Source organism: Rattus rattus, chromosome 3 (genome assembly GCF_011064425.1).
Source record: "Rattus rattus isolate New Zealand chromosome 3, Rrattus_CSIRO_v1, whole genome shotgun sequence".
Taxonomy (NCBI): domain Eukaryota; kingdom Metazoa; phylum Chordata; class Mammalia; order Rodentia; family Muridae; genus Rattus; species Rattus rattus.
Window position 1 is genome coordinate 48,917,805 of NC_046156.1, and position 21,605 is coordinate 48,939,409.

At 42.4% G+C, this 21,605-nt stretch overlaps 1 protein-coding gene across 1 annotated transcript in view; it reads right to left on the minus strand.

The window, feature by feature from the left end:
* Window positions 1-21,605, minus strand: part of Vav3 (vav guanine nucleotide exchange factor 3) — a 331,496-nt gene that overhangs the window by 187,765 nt on the left and 122,126 nt on the right. Inside the window, exon 3 of the mRNA XM_032897450.1 lies at window positions 1,513-1,571. Within this exon, the coding sequence (XP_032753341.1) occupies window positions 1,513-1,571 (59 nt within the window). The remainder of the gene's footprint in view (window positions 1-1,512; window positions 1,572-21,605) is intronic.

The window sequence follows — 21,605 nt, forward strand, 5'->3', positions numbered from 1 at the left end:
TGTCTTTGTCCCATGTTAAAAGTAATCGCACTCTAATTTTTCTCCACTGCTATCGTTTAGGATCTTTGTTTGACTCATGTTTCTTCATGACCAAGACAATGCTTTAAAAGTGGACCTAAAAAAATTAGCAGAGGAATTATATTGTAACAACAAGTGCTCCACTCTTTGATATTAAGCATGCTACTGTCATGTTTATCCAAGGGGTCCATCAAAATAATACTAAAGAAAGTCAGACTTTTTGTTTCATTTCATTATTTAAGACAATTAACTTTGAATATATTATGAATTAATTTAATACTTAAGATAGTGCAGAGACCTACATCTCTTCAAGTAAATGAATATGTGTAACCAATCTTTCAGGGTTATTCTTTTGTAGCATAGGCACATTTAATTGGTCTTTCGTATCTCTACAGGTTCACTACCAAGAATTATAATGCAGTACTGTCAATATGACAAGAAAATTTTTAAAGGAAAAGAGACTTCTGATGGGTATACTTTCAGAATCAAAAGTACATACAAAGGAGGCCATCCTTGTTTCAAAATCTACTCCTTACACATAACGACATAACATATACGGACATGGATGGCTACACCTTATTGAAGAGCCAATTAGGCGGAATTGAAGAATAAGCCAGCTGACAGAAAGCTGATAAAAATCATGGTCCATTTCTGAGAAAGCGTCTCCAGGATGTTGTCCCTGAGACCACAGTGGTTGCATCCAGGAACAGAGCTGCCAAGCCCATGTTGAACGCTCCTTTGAGACACACTTGGATTCCCACTCTCAGAAGATGACGTAACACGGCAGAGATAGAGACTAAGTCCGATCTATCAAGGATGGAGACTAGAACTCGAGGCCTTGAGGAAACCAGCTGTGAACTAACTCTTCTATCTCCCGGTGACCTGGCTCTAGCTTCTTCATTTCCTGATTCTTATATCCTTTACTGACTAAGAGGACAGACTCTAAGACAGAAAAAGCTTGAACAACAAACACATCTCTATTCGCATGCTTACCAACCGAACTATACTCCACTGCGTGGAGGTGGCAGAGATAAACAACCTACTTCTGAGATTTTCATGTCTTACCCAACCTTCAACACACATCCTTGTGTATCCTTGAATGTTTGTCTAATTGCTCCTTAAACTCATAAAAGTTGTGAGTTATTGTTATGGTCTCTTCTACAGGAACCAAATACATTATATTCTTAAATATTTATGTATTAAAACATTTGCATTTGTCTTAATGAATTATACATTTAGAAATGCTTAAGGAAGTTTTTTTTTTTTAAGGAGAACCATAACCAGTGACAGTCACCAGGGAACCGAGAACAATGTTCAGCCCCTGTGTCTCATTCAAATCTATGAATAATAAGTTCATAATTGCTCAATAAATCTCGAATGTGTATGTGACACTTCACGTACCAAGCACAAAGAGCTTTGCAAACAATAACCATTCAGGAAATAGCACTGCACAGAACAACATGGGAGATAGGAAGCACAGAGACATGGACTTACCTGATTCCTGTGGCCAATGCTATTGGTGTTCGGGATAGCCGAGATAGCGTTTCTATAACCTGAAGAAAAGAGAAGAAAACGTTTATTGAGCATGCATGTAATAAGACTCAACACTTTTCTCAAAAGCAACAGTTTTCCCATTCAATGTTAACAATAATGAAATATATCAATTTATAGATTCAAAAGGTATAGAACAGAAGAGTCATGACTGGAAAGCTTAAAAGCTCAGATAATACCAGTGTTCCTTTTCATGACTTAAACCAGATTTCCAATGAGTGTGAGTGACAGCCCCCTTCCAATAAAGCAGGGAGTTAAACGCATTAACCCCAAACATCTGGTGCCTTATACTGGAATACCTTAAAAATCAAATAAGTCTGTATTCCTGAATGTAGTACCCACTAGATAAGTGAAGCTATTTAAGTTAAAAAAATGCTTAAAAAAATCATACATTTTATTTCCACGGTTGGACTGGCCGGATCCCAAGCACTCAGTCATCACTGGCTCTGTCACACTTTGGACCACACAGATAGCACATAATTCCCACAGCCCAGCAGGCATCGCTGAGCAGCAAAATGGTTGAGAGTTCCAGTTCTTGAGTCTGATCGTGCAAGATCAAATCTGGGTTTCACGTTCATTAGCCAGTTAATTCTAAGAAACCACCTAAACTCACTAGGTTTGGTTTCTTCCTCTTGATAGGTCTTCAAAGAAGAACTAATGACCATTAGACTATTGTAGGGATTAAATAACAGTGCATGTAAAGTGGTTCAAAGGTAGCAATTCTTTATAATCACCAACTTTAAAGAAATTGCTCAGTGCGTTCAAGAATTCTTCCACTCTAAATTACTTTCAATTATGTATTTCAAAAACGCCTTCAGTACCTAAGCCCAAGAGCGCTCTGTTAACGGTTTTTAGCATGTGTACTTAGTAACTTTACTCCTCTTTCAATCATTCGACAGAGACCCACTGAGGAAACCAGCTAGATCTAGGATGCATTTTCTCATTAACTGCATTTTTTTTGATAAACATGATTGCTCAAACTCTCAAAATTAAGCACCACAAGGGGGGTTCTGCTGTGTGGTTCCTTTTGAGTCAGAATGGCAGTGGGAGAAGATGGATCTGTCTGGGCTGAGGTAGCCTAGTAGTTGTCATCTAAAACGCCTCAGCTGCAGGACAGAAATGTGAGCAAGGATCTCCACCCCGCAAAGGAACCTCTACAGGGTAGCGGTCCCATGGATGGGGTCTCAAAACTCCTGACTCACGAGGGATTCTGTTGGGAGGCTTGTGAACTCGGGTGAACTCACCTCCATAAAGCACAGAAGAGCTAATTAACTGCTGCGTGAAGTTATTGGAGGGGGGAGGAGTGCTCATCAAATGTTAGTGAGGTTTTATTATAGAGAATAAAATTAACTACATAGGAAATTGTGATTACATATTGACTATAAATAGCAGTGCCCCATTGCCCAGGATTCTTGAAGATAGTGAAAAGGATAGGTGTGGCATGAAGGTGTGGCATGTTAGCACTAAAAACTGGAACGCAGAGAGGACACGCATCCGTCGGTTCTGTTTAAACACTCCACGGTGCATACGCAGCTCAGAGCAGCGTGTTCTATGTGACGTGTACATAGACTTGTTAACTTAAAACTAATCCAAGCACTGCTTCGTCATTTTCAACAAGAGCATAGGGACAGAGGATGCTTTTAATGGTTCCTAAGGGTAAAAGGAAGCAAGAGACCAGGAGACCAGGGGAACAAAGCTAGTGACCCCAAAACTCTGCAGTTTAACAACCCCAGCCTCCTGCCGAGACACTAGGGGAGAAAAGGAGCTGATATTTGGAGATGCCAAGATTATGTGTTTCTAAGTGCGAAGTGTAGTTTTGGAAAAACTTCTGGAATAATCTGAGTAGTCCTCGGACCTCCGGTTAAGGTAGGGTTTGAGACACACGCCACTGGGATGAGGCAATACTACAGGACCCCAGAGAAGACCTCGCCTCTGGTTGTGTTGTATGCTGTGGCCTTAGGCCCTCTTAGCAAGAAAAACAACACAGCAATAAAATAGCATCACTGCTACTTTAATGTGCATCTTAATGGCTATTTATTTAGTTCTTTGGAGATAATTGTATGATAACTGTAAATTTATGAGATACTTCACTTTCTGTCTTTACCTGTCAACACTCAGAGTATCTACCATCCCTCCCCCTACCCCTCATGTGCCTTCCCCCTCACTCCTGAAGGGAAGCTGGAACTAAAACTCAAACAACAGAAGGCGTACAGCTCGAGTTGTCATGTACCCATCCACCACCAGAGGGAGCCAGACGATAGTCTATTACCTCAGCTCCACTGGTTCACTGAAAATTTGGCTAAGCAACCCGTATGGTTTAAGGGTGGTTGTTAATTATGTTCAATAGAAAGATTGCATGGTGATCTTACAATGAGTGGCTGTGAGACCCCCTTACTTTTATGTGTATCCTCCTACATGTACAGCCATCTAATAGTAAGTTTAGCCAAAACAAGTAAAGGCTGTTTAGTCAATGTGCTGGTTTTAGAACAACATCTACTCTATTAAGACAGTGTTTACAGATTGACAACAGACAAATACACAAATCAGTGCCAGACTCTCAAATCGCCTATATGGATTCCCTACCTTGGCCTGCCCTTCTGAAGCTTACAGGCATGAATATTTATAAAATAAAATAAAATAAGACAACAACAAAATATCAAAAGACACCAAAAAGCCTATGTTCCATGAAATATGTTGATTTTTAAATGGTTACTTCAAAATAATAAATTGTGGACATCAATTATCAGAAAGGAGGGTGAGGCAGTAAGGATTCAGCACCCATTAGCTACAGTGACTCCACGTCCTGACCAACTTCACGTCCCGTACCCAAGTCCTCTAACTCCACAGGTAAGGAAATACATTTGTAAGGAAGTCGAGGTTATAGATGGGCTAATTAGACCTACTGTGTGAGGAAGGCGGGAGACGTGAGCAAGGCTTCTTCTCATCCCCACTTTAAACTGGAAATTACATCCCAGAAGCAACAGGATCATTGAGAACATTTTAGAGAGCAGAGAACGGGGCTAATTGCATTAGCGAAAGAGTGAATAGAGGGGACAGGAAGTCATGGGGAGCAGCCAGTAGCCAAAAGTCATACAGGGATTCTCTCGATGGTCCAAGAGTGCTCTAAGGCAGCCAGAGTGAGACTATAAGAGGTGAGGTACGAGATGGCCTTGGCAGCCTTGGCTGAGCACTGTGGTTTCAGTGAGAGCCATGGTTACTGGGATGCCCTTGGGCACCTGGCTGTGTTCCCTGCAGGCTCAGGAGGGGGAGGAGCCTGGGCACCATAGGAGCGTCCAATCAGCTGCACACCCGGAAGCCTAGGTCTAAATCCCCAGTAGCTTTGCTCAGGGGTCGCCAGAGCTCCACAAGTCAGCCTGAGCCTCCAAGGCACCTTTTCTCTCTGATGCTCTCCCATCCCAACCTGGCTCTCGTGTTATCTTCTCTCAGTCTATGACTATAGTTCTGCCCTGGCACTTAGCGATCTATTTAAAAGTTTCAAATTCAGCGTTTAATCTTTTCTCAAAAGGACTCGAGGTTTTTTCTAAGTTAATGGGTTGTAAAGGAGTGGAATGCAATCCTCTCTCAAAAACAGATTTATTATGGAGCTGTTTTGAAAATCTAAGACTTTTCTAACACATGCAGAGCCGTGCTTCGTCACTAGCAATCCATCACAGCCGTGCCACCATGCATAAATGTACTTTATTCATCTTAATGCCGTGCGACACTCCAGCACGTGTAAAGAATCTAATGATTTTCCCGTTTTCGCCATGAGCGCGTGGCTGCGACGCTCCGCTACAAAGCCAGCACTCGTCCTCCTCGCCAAATGTACACTCACTCACATGCAGGTTCTGTGGCGGGAAGGATGGAAAGGGGTGCCTGCCCGTGAGAGAGAGAAAGAGGAGCGTTCACGGAACTGCGTCCCTGAACTTAGACGCTCTTGAGGGACGTGTGAGAACGCGGCCAGCGTTCCACCGATAATTACTCTGCTCTCCCGCAATGGAAAACATAGTCGGGGCAGGCACCCCAAACTGCTTCCTTCTAGTTCTATTCTCTTAAGAGTCACAGGACACAGACCATCCGCTGCCCCCGTGAGTGAAAGAGGAGTGTGTGCCCTGCAAAGTCACGGTGAAGATGCTGGATCACAGGGGTCGGGATGTGTGAATGGTTAGCCTCGCACAAGTGTGGAAATAAAGAATGACTGAGGAAGGACATCACAGCAAGAGTTAATAGCAGATATGGGGAAGAAACGCCCAGATTCTCGACCCTAAAGCCAGCAAAACGCCAATGAGGTCCCTGTCCCTTCTTCTGTTTGACAACGACTTTTCAGTGGTCAGAACTATTTGACCACTCAGTCTGTCAGTTTAAAAGCTATTACAGGAAGCAAAATGCAACACTGAATAGAGACAAGCTTCCCATTTTTAAACTATTCTCTCCAAGACACCCCTGACAAGGTAGCACTCTGCTTAACTGGATCATTAGTGTCCCTGTTGTAACGTGCAACTGAAGCAAGCCGTTTCTGCAGGAGCACTGCTAAAGCCCCTCGGATGTTCTTGAGTTAAGGAAGACACAGTCACAGAGAATATGAAGAGCTGAAAGAAACTATGGAGTCCAACATGCATATCAACCAAAAAAAATACGATTTGTGCATGTACCTTCCTAATTTTTCCAAAGTATTCGCTCTCTTAACCTACTCCCTGACCCAATAGCTGGTTTGAATAACAATTCCTGGAGCAGAGATTTTTACAGAGGGGTGAGCTGTGCAGGGCCAATCAGAGACTGGAGGCTTGGGCAATGAGTGCACAGCCTGCTTAGCGGTTTAAAAGGGCTAAGCAGCATCACAGCCCTGCAGCCCAAGTGAGCAGCTGTGGCCTGAGACCCAGGTGTGGCACCAAGGCTCCTGCAGGCTCAGAGCGAATACCCAATGGGATAGAGACAAACACAGGCTCTAAAAGAGGTAACTGGGAACAGGGGCTTCAGGGCATTGCTCTGGGAGATTCAGACAAAAGCACTGGCATTGAAGGAGAAGTCAGCTGTGATCTAAAGGCAGCCAAGGGAACTAGAATGTTACGCTTAACTCCAGAGTCTTGACAAGGAGGCCCAGTTCTAAACCCAGCCAGATGGTGAGTTCAGATTAGCAATATATTTCACCTTCGGTCTCCTAGGAAATCAAAAGAACTCATTACATTAATTTTCTTTGCAATTCCAATTTCACACAGTAAATTACCCCATTAGGATCAGCGTCACTTCCAGTCACATGTTTCAGAGATTTCCATGAACACTGACTGTTGGTTCATCACTTTCCCCTGCAGGGCGCTGTCACAAAAATGCTCCTAGCACCAAACAAAGAAATACAGCCAGAGGAGATAGGCTAGCATCCTTTCTGGTCAAGATTATAAGACTTGGGAAATGACTTTCCATTGTTCTTGTATTTGTATAGCTTTAATGGGTCAAATTTACAGCATGTGCTGACCTCAGTGAAAGTCACAAATGAAAAGGTTATTTTTTTTTCTTTGTTGAATCACCATAATTGAACTTACGAAGAGTAACTACCTCCTTTAGGAATAGTGTGCCCCAGGCTTGTGATGTAAGCAGACTGAAACCAAGACTTTCTTAGTTCAAATTCAGCATCCTTCTCCCACTGAATGGACTAATAAGAGACAGTAACTTGCTTCTCTTTCATATGGGGGATTTTAGAGAAAACGTTACCTGTAACACAAGTCTATTGTGAAGGTACGATGAAGTAATCTGGGAATACACTTGTCTCAGGAGATACTTCTGTGCAACTACGGTTCTACTCTCTGCCTTGTCAGTCTTCGTCCTCTACCTACCCCCAAATACCCCAAGAGAGGGGCATCTTTCCCTTAGAACCTACTTCCTCTATCAGTGACCTTCCCACATCCCACTCTTCTCCTTCCCACAGCTGGACAATCTAAAGATTTTTCTAGAAGCCTTCCCCATATCTAACCCTTGTCAATCAGCTCGGTGACCCATTCTCAGATCCGACCCCTCCTCTTTCCCTGTGCCTCTGCCTTGCTATTGTCCCCCTGTTTCATTTCTTGTGCTAGAATAGCTGCCAGTTTGTCTCTGACTTCTAGTTCATCTCTCATTGAATTCACCTTCTACCTGGCTACCACAGGGGCTGAATCATATTTCCAACAGTCACTGTGAAAACCCCACCCCGCCCCCATCTGAACGTTCACCTATATCCCTCTTACAAAGAGCTGCAGTTGCTAAGAAGCACACGCTAGGGTTCCTACAGTCTCTGTCCCTCCAGTCCCCTCTCCACTCCTCTTACATTTGCCATACTAGGACAGACCCAGCCACACTGTCTACTGTGATCCAAGCAGCTCTGAGAATCCTACCTTTCCAACAGTGGTTCCCAACCTCCTTAATGTCCCTCTAATACAGTTCTTCATGTTGCGGTGACCTCCAACAATAAAATTATGTCATTGCTACTTCATAACTGTAATTTTTCTAGTAGCCTAATGTTGCTATGAATCATAATGTAAATACCTGTGTTTTCTGATGATCTTAAGCAATCCCTGTGAAAGGGTTGTTTGAACCCCCCCAAAGGGGTTATGACTCACAGATTGAAAACTGCTGCTTTAGACCATGAAGGAATATAATACCCCAATGTTATAATTTACACAAGGGTATTCAAAATTAAATGCTTCCTACTAAAAGATAGGTGGAAGGAAGCGCACGGAGAACAATAGCACCAATGTTCAAACACCAACTAAAAGACTGTGGGAAACCTGTATTATACAGGGTTCCGTCGCCCTGGTCCAAAGGCCTGGGAGCATAGTCTGAATGGGAAACTCAACTGCAAAAGCAACCATTCTGCAAATGTGATCTCTGCAAGGCGTGCACCGGGCCTTTAAACTAGGGGTAGAGACACACGAGCGGCTTTGAGCAAGTTCAGTAAGGACAATGCAGGTGAACATCAGGGAAGGAACAAGATTTCCTCCAGGTTCCAGCCCAGCAGGGCTGCAGGAGCGCTGTGGAGGCTGTGGCAGGCAATGTCACCACAAGCTCCCGGAGCCACAGCTGACTTCCCCGGGGCAGGGCCTGTGTTCCTGCCTGGTCTGGTCACGGGTGTCAATGTGGTCTTACAGAAATGAAGGGAAATTCTGTATGGCTAAAAGGACCTGGGAATTTTAATACTTGTTCGTAGCTGTCCCACACATCACACAGGTGAGGCTGAGTCCTACGATTGACCAGGGAGGCCAAGGACTGTGGCTACCTTAAAGAATAGCATGGAGACTGCCAAAAAGGAGCAGCAATGCTGGAGTGGTGGGGTCCCATGGTGGAGAAGAACGTGGCATTGATTCACAGCTGGAGACACCCCACTTTGTCTCAGCCTTGGGGTACCTAAGGGAGAATGAAGGACCAAACGTCTACAAAGCACCTAGCAGAGGAATGATTGCCAGGGCAAGAATAAAATGACACCCACACTGGCCAGCTTGCTAACTCGTATTGGTCATTCTATAACTTGCTTGAAAGTGCTCATTTTCATATGTGCTTGAACAGTTAAAATGCAGGTAAACTAATTCATTACTATGTAGCCTACACACCAAAGCCAAGTCAACACGAGTATGTAAGACTCACACAGAACTTAAAATTTTTAAAAAGCTTCATTAGAAAAACATTAAAAAATGAATGTATTACAGACACTTGTTTGATATAGATGAAATATTATCCCAACAGGCCACTGCTATGAAATTCAAGCCATTTCACATGGTTGTTTTTCCATAATCAATGTTCAGAATCTCACGTGTAGTTACAGTTCATCTCAGTTCATACCGGCTACATCTTGAGCACAGTGGTCACATAGGGGCGGTGGCTCCTGTTATGAAAGAGGGGTCTAGATGGTGCCTTTATGGTGCTCAGATGATGGTGAGAGAGGAAACCGTGTCCTCGGAGACAAAATGACTGGGCTGAAGATATCAGATTAATGTGACAGCCCATGCTTGGTGTGAGGCTGCAGGGAGAGAGAGAGAGAGAAAGAGAGAGAGAGAGAGACAGACAGACAGACAAGACAGACAGACAGATGGAGAGAGACTGAGACACAGAGAGATACACAGAGAGAAACGGAGACAGAAACAGAAACAGCACAGAGACAGAGAGAGACACACAGTCAGAGATAGAGAGAAGGAGGGAGGGAGGGAGGGACCCAAAGACCCCATACAATGAACTCAACACTCCAGATTTACTTTGTAGTAGAACCAGAAGAGAGCTTCAGAAATCTGAGAATGTGGTGGTAACCCCTGCGAGGAGGAGAAAACTACCCCTCTATACAGGATATATTTATATTTATTGCCTATTTCCCCCATCTATAAATGTCACTAGAACACTCAGTCAATCCAGCAGGCATCTAGCTGGATACTAATAAAACGGGATTTTCACAGAAACCAATTTGATCTACCGATCTACCGTCCTTTTTCCTTTCTCACATCTCTTAGTGTCAGCCACGACTTGGGGCCAGATCTAACCATATCAACCCTTACCTTCAACTTCACATATTACATTTAATCAGCTTTTTAAGATTCTCTTGGAGGGTGACTTATGCTAAAAGCTGAGGGTGAGCTTTTACTCTCATTTAACTGCTCTTTGCAGTCTCTTCTCTTCCCACATCTTGGATTTTCCCTTTTTAAGTCACTGTCCCTGAACTGTACACAAAGACATTTTTGAAATAGCCTGACAATGTCTGTGGTTTTAACGCTCTGTCACCTGTGACCTTTAAATCCTCAGGGAGATGTTTTCTTGTGACTCCCAGAAGGCTTCTTTTTTCTGAATTTCAGATATGTTCCCATGAGTGGGGAACACTTTTTAGGCACTAGTCGCTCCGAGGATAAGTGATTAATCCAGGATGATCTGAATTTCCCTTAGGGTCTGAGTATTTACCAAGAACTGGATCAGAGCAAATAATCCTCTTAGAGGATGTAGAAAGTAGCTCCTTGCTTAGGCTGTGGTACTGAGGGGAGTGAGCACGTCATCTGCCTGCACTAAATGGATAGGGTTGATCTTTTTTTTTCTCTGACGTAATTCTTCATAGTCTGATTCACCTTGGATGAGATGTTTTAACTGAAAGAACCTGCAGAGTTCACTTAGATGGCAAAACATGAGAAGCGATATTCCTTTCTGTCAAGGCTTCCTCTGAGAAATTTTCCAGCCATCTTCAAAGATGGACTATGACAGTGGACACGCCCAGCACTCCTTCCTTCAGTCAAATGGAGTTCAGCTCCATCTTCCCTCCAACAGTCTAGGAACAGAACAAAAGTTCTGCCTGGGAAATCATGTGTACACAGATGAGACCTCTAAGAATATGAATGTCTACACTGTTAGGTTAGCCACACCCTTGAAATGCTTATCTTGATGGTACTCAAAGTATCCATTTTTATATTCGCTTTTAAATAGTGTAATTAAACAAATGCTTTGGACAGAGAAGCAGGGTGGACCTACCCAGTACTGAACCTCCTGGTACTGACTTCAACTCCATAGTCTATACTGCGGTCTAATGTTATTACTTCTCTTTATTTGTATGATTGCCTGTTTTATTTTAACATTTGTTTATTTTCTATGTATATATGTAGACACACACATGACAAAGTATGCATGTGGAGGGCATACGAAGACTTGTGGGTTCTTTTTCCATCACGTGGTTTCAGAGGACTGAACTCCGGTCATCAGGTGTGGTGGCTGCTGCCTCTCCCCACTGAGCCATCTCACCGACTACCTCTTTTCTTTTGATTATCTCATGCCTTACATTCCTCCAAAAAAATAAAATACCCTGTGAAAACATGAGGCATTCAAGAACATTTTTATGAGGATGATCTTTTAGAATTTCTCCCACAGACAATGACAAACTGTTGAATTAAAAGGCAGAAACGACCTAACGTAGCAGGTCAGACTTAAATATTACCCAGTTACAAACAGCTGCATAAAGTGTCTCCCAGTACCATGAAAAAGAACATTTGAGCAGATATAGGCTGTCCCCAGGCAATGCCCATGACTTAGATCCCAATGTCCTGGTGATCTGGCAAGAGGGACTTTCTGATTAGAGACTGGGGAGGGTTCTAGTAAGAAAATAGTTTGTAGATTAAGAAGGGAAGAACTGAAAGATACACCACACCCCACCAAATCACTGCCCCCCTTGATCCTTACAGGACTTCGAAGTCATGCCATAAAACTATAATTCTTGCTGTTGAATACAGAACAAAAATTCAATAATTGGGTAATTGGTTAGTTTAGTCAAAGCAAGGCTAACAGAAAGACCTAATGACATTCTTTTCCAGGACTCTGCTGCCCACGCACACATAGAAAGTCCTCAGCATAAAATATTGTCTCAGAGTAGCTTATCCAAATTAGCTTTGCCAACATGATTGCTTCAAAATACCACACAATCTGCAGAGCTCTGGATCCTGGCTTCAGCCTTGCCGTGTTACGGGTTGGGGTTCTCTGTGTCTCAGACCCTCTTGTCCTCCAACTGGTGGCTTCAGAAGTTGGAACTTATATAATCAGTTTTGTCACCCTAATAAAATACCTGAAGCTGGATACTTCAAAAAGTATAGAGGCGCAGAGCAAAGGCTAGCCTCACTCACTAACAACTGACTCACCCGATAACTCACTCTATCAGACCACACTAAGCCTTCCAAAGGATCATCCCCAATGACCTAACTACCTCACATTAGCGCCGCCTTCTAAAGGTTCTCCCGTCTCAGCATCACCACACTGAAGAACAAGCCTCTGGTAAATGGGCCTCCGGGAAGTGAGTCTTATGAAAAGTTACAGGTTTCTAACTACAACTCTACCTCACAAAGCAGCCACAGCTCCGGGCCTCACCAGTAAGCCAACCGGGCCAAGCCTCACCTATTACAAGTCTTAAGGACGGGGTTGGGGATTTAGCTCAGTGGTAGAGCGCTTGCCTAGCAAGTGCAAGGCCCTGGGTTCGGTCCCCAGCTCCGAAAAAAAAGAAAAAAAAAAAAAGAAAAAAGAACAAGTCTTAAGGAATCTGTTCTTTTAAAATCAAGACATGAATCCACATGTATCCATATTTTACACACTGATGTATGTGATTACAGAGTCTTATGGTAGAAATGGTCTAGTTTTTCTGCCACAGTGTTTGAATAGAGGATCGTCCCAATACACAATGACCACCAACTTTCTGGGCTCGGATTGCCTTTTTATAATGTATAATTATTTGGGACCAACAGAAGGGTTAAATATCTTCCGTGGAATACCATATGTGACAGGCATTTATAAAGCTTTTAATATAAAGGCACAGGGACACATACCTGTAATCATGCTACTCGGGAAGCTGGGGAGAAATGTCACCACAAGCTCCAGGTCACCCTCTAACTATATATAAAAAAAAACTATCTTTTAAAAAATAAGAAATGCTTTAAAAATAGTTAAATTTAATTAGTTATTTCTACTCTTTGATTATCCTCTAATTTTTTACCTTAATTCTCAGGCAATAACAATGATATCATGAAGACAAACACAATTTTTTTAAGTTCTATGTTTTTTTTAACATCTCAGATACTAAAGTATCTGTCTCCCCTGTTGCTACAGGATACATCACTAATAGTCCTCCGGAATTTTATTTCAGCATAACTCACTGGAAAGACTCCTTCACCCACCAAAAGGCTGGGTGGACTCGATTACATTGTGTTCATTAGAGCCTGGTGAATCCCTAAGTCGCAGCAGTTCTTAGAACATTGTCATTTTTCACAGCCTAATGAAAACTCTGGAGAGAACACCACCGTACGGGACACCTCTATGGAGGGTGGAGTGGCGAGTCAGTTTATGTTTTAAGATGTAGGTTTTAGGTTTGTTTTATGTGTGTATCCACATGAGTATAGGCCATGTGTGCATGGGTGTGCACTGAGATTAGCAGAGGGCATCACATCCCCGCCAGCTGCGGTTAAGGACGGTTGTGAGCTATTCAGCTATTTCGGGTTCTGGGACCGAAACTCAGACCTTCGGAAAGAGCAGCAAGCACTCTGCCGAAAACTGCCGAGTCATCATCCCAGCATTCACCCTAGGTCCTGCCGTCTGAAAAGTGTTCAAGAAGGCCTTTGGCCTTCCTGCCGCTTGCAGAGGAGGAAACAAACACGAAGAAGGAAGAACATGCTCAGGGCTGACAAGGCTGAGGGCCCCCATCTCCCTGACCTCACTCCTGATTCCCAGCCCAAGGCTGCCCGTGCCTCCAATAAACAGGATATTCAAACACTGCACACAGTGACCCACTAGCCGCAGCAGCTATCCAGTAAGGCACGGTGCTGTGCAATTTGAGTTTTGTTTCTATTCCTTGATGTAATGTTTGGTTATTGCTTTGAGACAGGATGCCACCGGGCCCAGCTTGACATTTAATATTATTTATATTAATACATTATCACTCGCTGCTAAAAAGTGCATATTAAATTTGTATTTAGCAAAAATATTTTTAATGAGAGATGCAAAAATGCTTTTCTAATCTTACAGTCAAGTAAATAGTTTTCAAACTTTCTTCTTGTCATTTAAATGAAATTTGATCGGAAGTCAAGTACTGGAGGCTACAGGAACTCAGTGAGCCATGCAGAGAGGAGATAGAAAGGCCGAGGTCCTGAGGCCTCAAGGGGGAACAACCCCACCCCATTTCCTAGAGCATGGCGACTTGAAGACATGCCTTCATGCCATTACAGAAGCTCCGAATCTCTCACGAAGTTGCCTTATTCCATATTCTATATGTCCAGCCCACTACCATGTGTCGGAAAAACCAATTAACTGTGAAACACTTCCTGATCCAAATTCTCTCGGCTTATGCCTTTTCAGGGTTTGGTGGTCACTCCTTTACCAAAAAAAGGGAAGAAAGAAAAGAAAAAATGAAAAAGACAAGAGAAAAAGCAAACATATCTGGTTCTGAAATAGAGAAAGAAATAAAACGAAAGTATCAGGAAAAAAACGTCTTCCACCCTTCCTCAGCTAATTTCTCCACACTCGAGCTTCTCAGAACGGTAACTGAACAAAATGCAAACCAAGTCACCACAAACGTCCGGTGGCTGCCTGGCTTGAGCATAGAACATGTAAATTGATTACTTTTCAGTAGTAATGACTCGTTATCTTCAGCCTATAAGGGCAAAATTACACTTTAGAATATTTGGTAGAATTTCCCTTGCTGTTAAATTACTTTGACTGTGAGTAAAGCAGGGAATGTAATTCTAACTCTCTCCTGGGTTTTGTTTTGTCTTGTCTCTAGGGTTCCACTGAGTAGCCTGGGCTGTCCTGGAATTTGCTATGTAGACGAGGCTGGCCACAAACTCACAGAGCTCTTTCTGTCTCTGCCCCTCTGCCCCCTGCCCTCCTGCCCCCTGCCACCTACCCCTTCCTCCATGCCCCTTCCTCTCAGTGATGGGATTAATAGTGTGAGCCACCATAACCAGGAACGAGGATTCAACCACCCTGATGTAACCACACATGTAATGATGGCGGTGGATTTTAACTTGTAGTGCTCATCATGGGTTTAAACACACAGAAATCAACTCTTGTTGTCTAGGTGTCAAGATGATCGGTTCAAGTCAAAGTACCTCTCTAAGAAAGATGATTTCCACATGAATGTTAATAGTTTCTTCTGGTCCTTTTCAAATGTTTCGTTTCAACTACGTAGACATTTGGAAAAGCGAAACTGGTGTTCCCCTGTGCTTCACGACTTATAGAACGATAAGGGATTTCGCCAGCCTCTACAGAGGAATGAGCCGAGGGGGAGAGAAACCATTACACGTGACCTCGAATGTCATACATTTAAAGAGCATCCCCTAGAGTTGTTCCGCAGGCACAGCAACCTACCTCTTCAGAACTTCATACATTCCAGCTCCCCCAGTCTGACTGAGCTCTGAGATCACTCGCAGTCCACAAATGCTTCAGCCATTCCGCTTGGCTTCAGGAGACTCTGACTGTCCTGGAACTCACTCTGTAGACCAGGCTGGCCTTGAACTCGTAGAGATCAGCCTGCCTCGGCCTCCCAAGTGCTGGAATCTACGGTGTGCACCGCTATGTCCAACCCAGCCATTTTTTTTTGAGATGGTTCTTTAAGAAACATAGAGGACACTTGCGGTTTTTTGGGTTTTTTTCTCCTTCTTTTCTATTGAATGGAACATTGAACTCAGTTTTGAGAAGGAACGACAAGTCAGCAAATGCCACTGCTCCCTCTAAACTCACGCTCCTTGGAAAGTTACTAATCCAAACCAAGAACTGGGACTTAACAATTCACAGAAACACAATATTCAGATTATCCCAACAAATTTGGCTATTTTCACACTCATGACAAATAATGACTAATTCAGACCCCAGATGTCTTCTTAGGAGAATGTTTCCAATATGCATATTTAATAGTGCCTTGAAATAGAGGTATTTCACAATATCCTGGAAGGCTTAGTTGACATACAACTCTTTAAAGCTTTCAATAGTAAAAATTTCTAACTGTAACTGAACTATGGAACGTTGCTAAGGGACATTACTCCTTTGAACTGCCTGTGTTCAAGGACAACTGTTGAACAAAGGCATTGCCAAGATGAATGACGGTGACGTGCGAGGCCCCAGATGAAAGTGCATTGTTGAAAATGCTCATTAAATAATCCAATCCGAAGCAGATACACACATCCTGTTTTAAATTGCTTTTAAAACTCAATGCAGTTTTTTAGAATGACATTTTTTAACGGGCAGTCTTGCAACAAAACTGCCAAGAAAAGGCAATTTATGGTAATAAAACTAGTAATCTAGAAAGTGGTCTTTTTTTTTAATCGTAGGTCATGTGTTTAGTCCAACCTCACAGTGAAAGCAATTAATTCATTATTGACACTCCCATTAAGGTCAGCTGCCCTGAGAAGTCAGAGAACTCTGAGACACGGGCCCTACCTGGGACTGTCTAGATCGGTTCCAAATCTGAGATGCTGGCCTGCCACAGTTTCTGTGGCATTTCGTATACATTTCCAACTTGACTAGATCTAGAGAATTTTTAGTGTAAGAATAATTATTAGCATGCTTCTTCTTATTCCTCATACAAGCACCCATTGCCCTGATGCTGAACACATGAAAAATATCAAGAATCACATGGTATGTGGATTTATGGACGTGCCACATAGTACCCTGGGATGGTATTAAACTTATGGCAATCCTCCTGCCTCTGTCTCTCTTGGACTCAGGATTGCAGGTGTACAGAAGCACACCTGGCCTGCCAAGCCACCTGTTACACCTGATCCCTTCCACACACAACTACTTACTCTAGCATATTTAGCATGAGTTGAAGCAGCTTTGAATTCCTTCATTTGGCTACATGCCAGTTCTTGAAGTCCAAAGCCAAACAAAGTAAACTTCTTTTCTGCCTCAGATACTCTGGTAAATCAACAAAAGCAGACTATGACATAACCTAAATGCCTAGAGCACATACGCCTATTTTCCATATTAAAGTTGAGTGAGATCTGGAGCATTTGTAGCGTAAGACTTATTATTATCATGCTTCTTCTCAATCCTCATGGAAGTCCCTGTTGCCCTGGTACAAACTCATGAGGTTTTTCTCTTGGTCTGTCCTAACTCTGAACAATGAAAAGAATAATGCTGCCATGTCTAAATATTTATGCATATTACCTAATAATTTCCTGAGAATAAATTCTTAGAAGTTTAGCTTCTAGACCAATAGATAGCTACATTTTAAGAGTTCAGATAAACACCATTAGATTTTAAGGGTTCTTTGGTGGTGGTGGTGATGGTGGTGGTGGTGGTGGTGGTGGTGGTGGTGGTGGTGGTGGTGGTGGTGGTGGTGGTGGTGGTGGTAGGTTTTTTGTGGGCAGGTATTTTTTCTGTATGTGAGAGAGACACAGGAAGAGAAAGATACAGAGGGACTGTGTGCATGTCTTTGTGTGTGAGGGTCTATGTATGTGTTTATGTGTGTGTATGAATGGGCATGTATGAGTGTGTAAGTGTGTGAGTGTGAGTGTGTGTGTGTGTATCTTTATTTTAACTTCCCTATGAATAATGTTTTAAGTTACTCATGTGGCTGAGTGAAACCCTCCTTAAAACCAAAAAGATTATTTTGCTCTCACATTGTTCCCTCTCTAACCCTTGAAAAGCATACAGAGATGGTCTTGTGGGTCTTCTCTTTCTTAATCATTTCTTACATTGTCTTTGGCACAGAAGGAAACAGCCAAAGACTTGCAGCTGCCTTCTCTGAATTTTACCTCTTACCACTGCCCTCTGCCCAGCTGAGTTCAGCAGCCTTTGTGGGCAGATTCGTCACTATAATTAGTCACAAACTAGGAGCTCTGGGAAAATCCACATAGCCTGCCTAAAAGCATAAAAGTCCCTAGGCAACACTACTACCTGGCCTTACCGCCACAATTCCAATAGAATTTTTTGACAAATCCCTTTTAATACTACTTTTCCACTGTGCAAAATGTTCCCCTAGGCTCACACTGCTTGAACACTGGTCCTCACTGGTGACAGTGTTTTGGGAGGATGTGGAACCTAGCTAGGGAGAGTGGGGTAGTTAGTGGTTGGACTTGGAGGGTGAGCGCTTCCTCAGCTTCTTGTGCTAGCTTCTCTCTGCTTCTTACCAGCTGGCAAGATGGGAAGAAGCTGTTTCCATGTTCCTGCTACCAAGACCTCTGCCATGTTTTTCCTGTGGTGAAATCTAATATGAAAGACCAAACCTTCCTTCCACTGAGATGCTCCTGTTGTGTGTTATATCTGGTGAGAACGTAGCAAGAGCAACACTGTAATGCTAAATTTGCTCTCCAGCCGTCTTCCCCAAATGACCTGGGCCTGAAATTGGAAATGAGAGAGGTGATTTGTGTTTCTGTACACCGCAGCAAAGAAGACTATCTGGAGCCATATCAATGATCCGAACTCCTTAAAGAATCTTCAGGAGAATCTTCTTTAAGGTAGTTAAGGTACCAGGCTAGAGAGATGGCCCAGTGGTTAAGAGCACTGACTGCTATTTCAGAGGTCCTGAGTTCAACCTGCAACCACATGGTGGCTCACAACCATCTGTAATGGGATCTGATGCCCTCTTCTGGTGTGTCTGAAGACAGGTAAAGAGTACTCATATAAATAAAATAAATAAATCTTTAAAAAAAAAAAAGGTAATTAAGCTACCCTGTCATTTACCAAAAAGGGCCTGCACTAAGAAACACAACATTATTCAAATCTCACAAGATTTTGAGAAACGTGTGTTTTCATGAAAACTCTGAATTTTTTTTATGTTTTCAGAAATCACTTCTCTGTTGCTAATATTTGACCACAAAAGAAAAAGTTGATAAGAATTTTGCTGAGACATTGCCAATAACAGGACAAAAACCAAAAACCAAATTGATCTAAGCACTGGCCTCTGGAGCTGGCTAAAGTCACTAGATAGGTGCGGGTATCACTGATTTGTGGGTGGCATCCACACCCCTCCCTTAGTGGATTCTATTCTTCACAACCTTAAAACACCAGAAGAGAGAAGAACAGAGAGAAAAACAGAGGTGGGAATGGAAGCCTTTATATGCTTATTGTCAGAACCAGAACTCTGATCTTAGGTCCTGCACAGGAAACTGAGCTTAGACCTAGAAATTCATGCAATTGTGTTAATCTATGGCCAAAGAAATTAAAGAGACTCCAAGTTGGTAGGAACCAAGAATATTGTCATTACTATTAATATTGCATGAAAGTTGATAAATTTTCATTGGCTTATATTAATGTGGTTTTAATCATTATATTTATATAAAACTAAATTTTTCTTCTGATTTAGGCTTTTCATTTACTATTCTAGGGGTGAGTCTCCTTGGTGCATCAGTTGAACAATCTTATTTTTTCTGTCCAAACCCAATCTCTGAATAGGTGTTCATATCCCAATCTGGCTCCTGAACACATTTTTTCTACTCATCCAGAATGTCCTGAGATCAACCCACAGAAAGCAGGAAGGAGACATCAGGAAATGGGTCAAAGACATCAGCAGACAGAGGGCTAGTCAGAAGAAAGAATGGGCAGCAGAGAGCAGGCTGCCTGGGCAGCCACCAAGACAGCAAAGGAAAGTGGATCTAAACAGGAAACAAAATGAGAGAGCCATCAGAAACCATTGAGCAGATGGGAAGTGTCATTGTCTATGTGGAATGACAAGCAGACAGGCCAACTTTTTGAAGTGTTCTTCCTCACGCATGTCCTGAGCTAACAGTTTAACTTTTTGAGATACCAAAAGCCACAGACAGAAGACAGAAGACCAAAAAATGGCAAGGGTGTGCTGTTTTAATCTAAAGCGTATTAGAATGTGAACAGACCTCTTGAACAAAGCAATGTGCCCAGTAATAACCCCAAGACATTCTGCTCCTCACACTCAGGGGTCACCTGGGTAGAGGAACAGTCAGCTTGACACTGGAGCTGTGTGGGGTGACAAGGGTATGACTAGGTGTCTGGTTGACATTGTGCTCTAAACAGAGTGGAATTTTTAAGGGAGCCTCACAGATAAAAGCAAAGTGGAATCCTAGACAAGCATCAACACGGAATAACAGAAAAACAGAGAATGATACGTGGCAAATAGGATAAATATAGTAAGATTGACAAGAGGAAAAGTCAAATATAGCCTTGAGTTATACCAAAGAAATTCTAGATTAAATAGTTCCCGACATTTTGTAAGGTTACAAACACCATAGATGGTAAGAAGTTAAAACGGACCATTTTAGTAGATTGAGATTCAGGAAAGAACAGAATTGCTACACAGAAATGTAATCAAAAGCAAATACATTGTCGGCAAAAAGAAAATGCTTTTAGCATCTAAACAAGAGTCTCAAATCAATATGAAAACTATTAATAACCACAAGGAAATATGGAAAGCCACACACTCAGGAGAAGAGGACAAAAGGTGGCAAACCCAGCACGAATCTTTTCACTTCTCGGGGGGAATTCTGTGTAGCAAGAATAATCCACGCTTGTATTTCAAAATCACAAAACTAAACAAAATTCCCATTTCATAATAAAATTACATTTTGGAAAAGAATGTTAAAATAGTATCATTGACAGAAGCTAAGATAGAGGGACAGCTCTACAGAGCTAACTTGTAGGAAATTACCTGAGACAAAGCAAACAGATTACAATTCTGCCTATGAGCCAGTTATGGTCTCATTCACAAAGCATATAGATTGTATCTATGCACAATGGTGAATGGTCTCAATGGAGAGATATCTCTGAAAAACATATATAAAGTAGTGTGGTGGCTCGAAGGAAAAGTTTTCTGTGTAAGCTCCTGTGTTTGAATGCTTGATCCCCAGATGGTGCACATTTGGGAAGCTTATAAAACCTTAAGGAGATAGAGGAAGTGTGTCACTGGGGACAGTCTTTAATGTTACTCACCCTCACCTTACTTCCTGTTCTCAATCTCTGCTTCCTGTGTCTAGATAAAAATGTGATCAGCCAGCTTCTTAACCTGCTATCATGATTTGACAATTGCCATGTCCTTTCACCATGATGAATGGTACCTGTCTGGAACTATGAGGTAAAATAAACCCTGCCTTTCTTCCTTATGCTGCTTTTGCCAGGATATTTTAGCAAGCATCTAACACAGAAAGGAAATTTAATAACAGACAAGGAAAAAGAACACTAACCCACCCACAGGAATATGATTGATGTACTGCTTTGTGATTACCCAAGTGTGCATGTAAAGGCCGAAGGGCAGCTTGTAGGAGTTGGCTGTCTCCTTCCACCATGTGGGTCCCTGATATCAAACAAAAATCACCAGGCTTAGCAGCAAGTGCCCTTACTTACCGAGCCATCTCATCAGTTCAGCATTGTTATTTCCTAGTGTGATTCCCAATGAGTATGAAGTTAAGGAGATATGGAGCTCGTCAGCATCACAATACTATACCAGATGGATGGGACACACACATACACTCAGCTATTTAAGATATTCAACAGTATTAATTCCATATGGAGAGCAATGTACACAAAACCCACAAGCCCAAGCAAATGACTTTCACTTCTAAATCAACTTCCTTTGTGATTTAAATGATTTAAAAACAACCCTTGGCTAA